This window comes from Parus major, chromosome 1 (genome assembly GCF_001522545.3).
Source record: "Parus major isolate Abel chromosome 1, Parus_major1.1, whole genome shotgun sequence".
NCBI classification, from domain to species: Eukaryota; Metazoa; Chordata; class Aves; order Passeriformes; family Paridae; genus Parus; species Parus major.
Genome location: NC_031768.1, coordinates 13299185 through 13307215, shown reverse-complemented (window position 1 = coordinate 13307215; position 8031 = coordinate 13299185). Strand labels below are relative to the sequence as shown.

Below are 8031 nucleotides of genomic sequence, written 5' to 3'. Positions count from 1 at the left end.
GTGCTCTGCCCCGGGGGGCCGGGCTGAGCCGGGGTTCCTGTGCCGGGCCCGGCGCGGCTGTGTAGCGCAGGCACAGCCCCTCGGGCCCCGGCCCGGCCAGGCCATGCGGCAGGAGTGTGTGCGGCCCAAGCTCCTCCCCGCCTCCCCTCCCCTCGCCGCGCCGCAGGGACGTGGACTCGGCGGGACATGGAGGCGGGCGGCGGGGCCGGGGCTCGGTGTCCCACGCTGCTGCTGCTCCTGCTGGCGGCGGCGCTGGGAGGCGAAGCGGAGGCGGAGGAGCCGCGCCCGGCGCGGCAGCGCGGGGACGAGCAGTGCCATTACTACGCGGGCGGGCAGGTGTACCCCGGGGAGGCGGCCCGGCTGCCCGTCTCCGACCACTCGCTGCACCTCAGCCAGGCTAAGAGTAGGTGCCGGGCGCGGCCGGGGCTGCGGGAAGCGGCGGGGCCGGGACGGGGGTGCGCCCGCAGTGAGGCTCGGGGCCGCGGTGTGGGGCGGCGGCAGCGCCACGTCAGGCGGAGCGCGGGGGCTCCCCGGGCCCGTCCCTTGGCCACGCCGCTCTGCCTGCGGCCTCCGGGGCGGCCGCGGCAGCCTGGGGAGAGGGAAGGAGGGGGAGGCAGACCGGCCTCGCCAGCTCCTTCCAGATGTGTATTTCCATCGTGGTCGATGTGCCGTGGCCGCCGTCTCACGGGCGTTCGGCAAGGTCCGTGGTTCCAGAAATGGCGAACGAGTTCAGGGGAGCGCTTCAAGGGATACACAGGATTGTTTTGTGCTCACACTGCGATCAGAAACAATGAACGGGCGCCTCTCGTAACCCGCTACCACCGCGCTGGGTTTGGCACTGCTTTTGTGCCTGTGCTGTGCTGCGATTTAAGTGCTTTACATGACAGACGTGGGGACAAACACCGCAATCGTGTGGCTGTTCAGGGATATCTGCTCAAAGTCCCGTCGTGCAGGAGAGTACAGAGAGATCGCACAGAAATTATTATCTCCCATGTGAGAATTTACAGCTTTAAAGTCCTTGTCCTTTACTGAGTCAGGCGTACGTTCTGTTTTAAGCGTTCGCAAGCAGATGCTAAAAAAAAAACGGGGCAGCCAGGATATTTGTAACCAATACTGTTTGGCTTTTTCTCCCTTTGTAATGTAAGTTATTACAGACAGATGTTTATAACTGCAAAAACGATTACCTTAATTTAGAAAGGGGTCAAGATATGCAATATTTTGTTTAGTATTTTTTCCTTCTCCCTCCTTAGCTGAAGGTCTTTGTTATACATCCTTGCTAACTATATTCTGCAGCTGTGAATTGTCCTTAGAAAAGGAGAGCCAAACAATTCAGGCACCATCCAGATAATATTTAAAGATTTAAATATTTAAAGATATTTTTCTCAGAAGCTTCTCCCTAATTTGCTGGAGATGTATGTCAATGTCCTTGACATGGCAAGTGTATTCAGATCAACTTGTAATTCCAGCATACCCTGTCCTTTGTCTCCAGATTCACAGTGGTATGAAAATAGTACCTGGCAGATTAATTTTTAATATTTTAAATTCAAAGTTAATCTCCTGATAGGAATTGTAAATATATGCCATGCTTTTCAGTGGGATATTATTTTAAAACACAGCTGTTTTCAAGTTAAAATTTGCTTAGGAGTTGTAATTTAATAAACATATGCTGCATTTTTATGCATTTGTCTCTAAACATGTTGTGGCATATATTTTTTGTGGACCAGAATTCCAGACAGGTTTCCATGACTAAAAAGTAGCAAAGTGAATTTGAACCATTTTGTGCTTCTGATTCCCAACAGCTATTCCTAACAAAATAATGAGAGTAGCTGAAGTATTAAAGAGCTTTCCCCTTCAGTCTAGCAGGTGCCTTGTCCTGGCAGTGCACACAGGGTTTGTTCAGTAGCCCAGAAAAGGTTTGTGTGGCCTTGATTATCAGTGATCAACAGGGCTCATGTATGAGCACAAGTTGGTCAAATTATTTACTTTGTATGTTTATTAAAGACTTCATCATTCTGTTACCCCCATGTTTAGAGCTGGAAAGCAGTTTCATCTTGGAACTGTGCTGTAGGTTGTTTTGCAAGCAAAAGGAAGAACAGCTATCTTTGGACAGCTTGGTTTGAACACAGGTGTTATATTCTGACTTCTAATTCAACATTCTTTGCATTTCAGTCTCCAAGCCAGCACCTTACTGGGAGGGAACAGCAGTCATTAATGGAGAGTTTAAAGAGCTGAAGTTAACAGATTATGAAGGAAAATATCTTGTCTTCTTCTTCTATCCTCTTGACTTGTAAGTAAGAGCACTGTAGGCATACCGAGTGCAGCTACACTAGATTCATAATTCATTAATTCTTCTCTATTTTTGACGTCTTGTATTTTAGTTTGGTAAGAATTTGGGAGAGAAGAAAGGAGTGACAGGAGAAAATACATTCTTTGCTTTTGTTTTCTTACCATGCATTGGTAAAATTGCAACATAATCTTTGCAGTTCATGTCTCCACACAAAACAAACAACTTTGTAGTTACCCAGTTAGGCAGACTCTGTGTTCTGTTTCATGCTGTAACTCAGTGCTGCAAGTGGAAGAAGGCATCCCATCTGCTTTTTCTAAAGTGTATATAGTGTATCCAGGAGGTGGCATTTTCCCTTTAAACTCCTGTAGTATCCTAAGGGCACTTAACATTAACCTCCTTTATTTAGAATGCAGTAACTTCACTGATTGAGTGAAGACATTTCTGCTTTCTAAGGGACAGTCCCATTCTTTTCCACAAAATGAAGATAAGAGGACAGAGATGCACAACTACTTCTAATATTATAGCATCATTAGCTTTAATACTTTAGTTCTTCTATAATAGAAAAAGGTGAACACAAATTAGTTAAAACTTGGAGATTTGCACAGTAACAACAAATTATAGTATGATCCTCTGAAAAAAGTGGCTTATAGTGTTTAAATTCAGGCACATTCGTAAAGTCTAAAAGAACATAACTGTACAAGGTCTGAATCCAGATTCTAAAATAACTGTAGATTTACAATCTTCAGAAATAATCCATTTGTAACTAAGCTGGAGTATGAGGGTGGGAATTTGTCAGGCTGCATTTGGTTAGATACTTGAAGAAGCAATAAAAATACACAAAAGCTGAAATAATTTATGACAAATACACCATTTTAAGTTACGCAGAGAATTTACTGTCTTTCTCATGACATGTTTACTTTTATCTTGTCTTAAATCTTCCAGTACGTTTGTCTGTCCAACTGAGATAATTGCTTTCAGTGACCGAATTGAAGAATTCAGAGCAATAAATACCGAAGTAGTAGCATGTTCTGTGGATTCAAAATTCACTCATTTAGCATGGTATGTGTTTTCCTCTTGTCTTTCACTTAATATTATTCATGTTCCAACTTAGTAGAAGGACAGAACTCCCCAGATCTTTAGCCTGTGTAGGTATATCAAAATGTGTGAAAGTGTGATGCTGTTGACACAAATGTTTAAAATAAATTTTAACTCTGGTGTGTGAAAGTACCTTTGCTTTTTAAGCATGTTTAATGTGTATTGCTTGAAATATATCATGTCTCAGTCCAAAAAATACTACAAATACAAAAAGAAAATATTAATGAAACTATCAGTAAATGCTTTCCATTGTCTCAGTTCATGAGCACATTGGCATAAAGCAAATGCAGCTGATAAGGTCGTCATTAACAGATGTGGCCAAAACCTGCAGAAGATCTACTGAACATTTTGTTCAAGCCACAAATACTGTTCATCTCCTTTGTGTGCAGAAAGAAAAATGTCACTTGCACTAAATCCTTCTGTCCATACTGATGCAGTTTGTGATTTTTGACTTGTGTAGGGAATATAAATCTGTATGAGAAATGCATCTATATTTCCTTTCCTTCAAAGGATTAATACTCCTCGTAAACAAGGAGGACTTGGACCAATGAAGATTCCCCTTCTTTCTGATCTGACACACCAGATTTCAAAGGATTACGGAGTGTATTTGGAAGATCAAGGACATACCCTTAGGTATTTCCCTGGGCTGCAGTTCAGTTGGGTTTTTGCTGGGGTAATACTGCTTTCTATTTAAAAAAGCATTTGAAATTTTTCTTTAAGAGCAGCTTTTACTTGGGGATTTATGGCAAGCAGCAAATACTGAAGAACACAAAAAATAGAGTTATAATGTCAGAAGAGGGGTCAAGGTTAATATCCTGTTTAACAGCAGGCATCAGTAGATACCTTGGGCAGGATTCCCCAGAACTGCAGTTGCTCAGGGACCTCCCAGGTCCAAGCAGAGTCAAGACTAAGGTTACCTAAAGAATACATTTGCCTAAAAGAGAATAGTTTCTTTTGAGATCCCTGTAATGCCCTAACATCTGCAGCATCCCCTGGCAGGGCCTCTCAGAGCTTAGTTCTATGTTCTGCAAAGAAGTATCTTTTTTTTGGTTTTAACTAGAGTTCTGCTCATGTCCTCTGATACCCAGGTAAAGAATAGTAGGTTACTGGTGGTGAGTATTATATGGTGTTTGCAAAGATAAAATTCCTCCCATCCAGCAGACACAAAATAGTGCATGAAAACACCACTATCATTAATTCTGTTTCCTAACACACACTTTTTTTTTCCCACAGAGGCCTTTTCATTATTGACAATAAGAGAATCCTTCGACAGATCACAATGAATGACCTTCCTGTTGGGAGATCAGTGGATGAAACACTTCGTTTAGTACAAGCATTCCAGTACACAGACAAACATGGAGAAGGTGCTCTTTTGAATATTGCCATATTGAAGATTGTTTTACTTAGTCTGGAAGCTGTATTAGCTTTTTGGAGGAAAGATGCTCAGTAGCATTAAGGACTGGCCTCATACAGTGACTGAAGAGATTTGATTGCCCTGCTTGATTCCGTGGTCCCAGGTTCTTAGACTGTTTCTAGAATAGTAATTTACATTTTGCTTCACATCCATGAGAATGAGAGCATAAAGCTCTTAGTCTGAATTTTGGCATTATGTATGATGTTTCCCAAGCATAAATTCGTACAAAACATGAGGCTGTGAAGAATAAGGCCCAATATTTCAGCACATTTTTGCATACTAAAATAAAGGAGATGCAGGTCATCCTTGTCCTGTGCCATTCAGTGAGGCACTGTGACAAGTAATTGAGAGTGTTTCATGTCAAGATACATGGTGATACATGGAAACTATACCATTATTCTGTATAAGTGCTGTGTGATCATCTTTCCCCAGCAAAGAAATTTTACTGTCTTCAGATCATTACTTTGATTCAAGAATTCTTATTCAGTTCAAGCATGGGGTGAACTTTTTCACATTTCTTTCAATAATTTATTTGAGGATTTGTTTAAATATGAATACACATTTAGCAGCTTAACTTCCAGTTCAACTCAATGTCTCCTGACATTTGAAAGTACTTTTATATGAAGGTACAAATCATTATTCTGCTGTGCTGTACAGACTTGAAAAAATAGATGCTGATGCTTACAGGCTATGCAGTCTGACTAAGGAAATTTACCCACATTTACTTACAAAGCCAGTTTACAGAATGTTAATTTGCAGTGTTTCCAGAACACCATGTTTTTCCCAACTTTTGAATGTTTTGAATGAATGTTGAGGAGAGCCTCTGTAGACACCTCACTGGTTTCTTCACACAGAATAACAGTTCTCCACAATTCTTACCCCACAAAATGTGGGGCATTTTGTCAGCATGACTTAAAGCAGTGAAATATGACACAGCTGCTTGAGCTGAAGCCTCAGAGGGAGAGCTCTGAACAGATGAGAGCTTTACTCCAGAATATGCAGCTGTACAGGTGGTCCCAGGGCTCCCAGCCACACTGCAGTAAGCACATGCTGCGATCCCTTTGCTCCTAAGCACAAATAAAATCAGTCTCTGGTGGAATCTTTGAAGTGATCTCTTTGCTAAAAAATGCCCCTAGTTTTGGTTTTAAAGAAAGAAAGGTAGGTCTCTGTGTAGTCACCTGAATTGTATTGCAAAACTTCACTTTTAGTGTATTGCAACACTTCACCAGAGTTGGTGTTCATTCTCAGATGCTGTTTTGCCAGTGCTTTGTGTAGAAGGGCACAAGAATTAAACTAAGGCATAGGCATCCATCCAGAGATCTGGAGTTTTCAGGCAACAGAAGTGGTGGGTGGTGTCAGGTATAAACTGCTAGGTCACCATCCCATGTGTAAAGAAAACTGTACATTTAATAGTTTCAGGTATTGACATGTGACACTTTACAGTGTTTTACTTCAAGGTCAAAAAGAGAACACTAAGCACACAAAAGTCTGTGTGTGTAAAAATAACTTCAGTTAACTTTGTCCCTTTTTTTTTCAGTTTGTCCTGCTGGTTGGAAACCTGGCAGTGAAACGGTAAGTCACTGTTTATATTAACATGCATATAGTACTAACAAGCACTTAGTTACCATTTCTACTAGAGCCAATCTTAGCAACTTCCAGTGAGAAGGCATGAGTAAATGTCACATTATTAAACTTAGACCATTCGGATTACTATTGATTTCTTTAGGGGATTGTTTCCCTCACACTAGACATGTTCCAGTTGTTTCAAACTCCTGGTGTGTAAACAAAATTCACTTGATCAGCAGTGAGTTTGTGATCAAGAACTTTTTCCTGTTAACACCTGATGAGGGAAAGTTCGAAACTCTTGAGTTTGTTGTATCTTCTTGGCTATTTGTCCATATAAATTCTTGGTGGTTCTTTGCAGATCCTGGGCACTACCCAAGAAATAAAAAGATAAAAGTTCCCAGGCTGCTGTAGTATGTGCCAGAGCCAGTGCCACTGTCAGCATGCCAGCAGAGAGCACTGCTTTGCTGTGCAATTGTCCTCCCTTTGTTGCTCCTGGGCTCCATGTGACTGGAGGCAGAGGAGCCAGAGTTCACATAAACACTCATTGAACTTGTTTGTGTTCCCTGGCCCAGAGTGAGCCTCAGCAGAATAAGGTCTGAGCTGCCTCGTTCAAATGAGATCACTGTCACTTATTTGAGCATGTGGCTTCCTTCTGAACCACCTGGTGATGACAGAGCACTGTTGTTATCAAGCTGGCTCAACAAAAACCAGGTCCCAGCAGCCTCTATGCAGAGTTAGTGAGCATTATACTTGATAGTAAAGAACAGTGGAATGTTAAACCATGTTTTTTTGCTGGATGTGAAAGTTTCCTAGGACGACTTGAGGCTGGGAGTGAATTTTTTCAAGCTAGCAGAGGAGTGTCGTAAGGGGGGAAGCTGGATATTAAGACTATAAAATGAAATAGGGCTGGCTGGCCCAGCATCCATGTCTTGGCACTGAAAACTTCTGCCCTCCACAACCAGGATCACCTAGATAACATGACATTGATACCTTTTCTAAAAAACAGTCTTACAATGCTGATCTTAACAGCTCAGATACTGCCAATTTAATAATCTAAAGCAATACATAAGCATTCTCACCTCCTCTGTGGAAAATATGCAGACAATAGCTGAATAGTTGAAAAAGCCTTTCTCAAAGATGTAGACATGCCTTCTAAATGTGTTTGATTTAATTAGATCAAACCAGAGGAAGCCATGAGAGTGTGGTGGCCAAGGGAAGAACTGTAAGTAAATTCTAAGCCTCTAGATTACAGATACTAATTTACCAAAATACCTTGCTTTTGGGGCAAGCTATCAAAATTCTTCCTTTGGTAGGCTGCACTCTCTCATGCCTCAATCGGTTGGATGTCTCTGCTGCTGCTGTTAGGTACCTTTAGAGATGAACAGTAATCTAGTACCAAATCAACTGATAAATTACTCTTCAGTGTTGCTAGTGAGTTGGCAGTAGCATCTTTCTTTGAAATACTGTGCTGTTCTGGCTTTATAGTCTGCTGTGTTTTCATGGCTTTGGTTTTTGACTAACGTTTTCATTTTCTTTCTTGAACAGATAATTCCAGATCCAGCTGGAAAACTGAAGTATTTTGATAAACTAAACTGAGGCTTGCTTCTGTTGAATTAAATAGGTCACATACTTCTTGATTTTTGCCAATAAATTTCATTAATTTTTGGTA

The 8031-nt window shown here is 41.9% G+C and overlaps 1 protein-coding gene across 4 annotated transcripts; it reads left to right on the top strand.

Moving 5' to 3' along the window:
• The first annotated feature begins 131 nt into the window (after positions 1-131).
• Positions 132-8031, top strand: PRDX4 (peroxiredoxin 4). Of its 4 annotated transcripts, XM_015626584.3 has the most exons (8): positions 132-403; positions 2170-2287; positions 3230-3346; positions 3893-4015; positions 4616-4746; positions 6334-6368; positions 7538-7584; positions 7908-8031. In XM_015626584.3, exons 1-8 carry the CDS (start codon positions 187-189, stop codon positions 7909-7911), a joined length of 792 nt encoding a protein of 263 aa, XP_015482070.1. In that variant the 5' UTR covers positions 132-186; the 3' UTR covers positions 7912-8031. The 4 variants fall into 4 exon arrangements, with proteins under 4 accessions (XP_015482070.1, XP_015482060.1, XP_015482079.1 ...); XM_015626574.3 differs by lacking the exon at positions 7538-7584 and having other exon boundaries at positions 147-403; XM_015626593.2 differs by lacking the exons at positions 132-403; positions 7538-7584 and adding an exon at positions 586-700.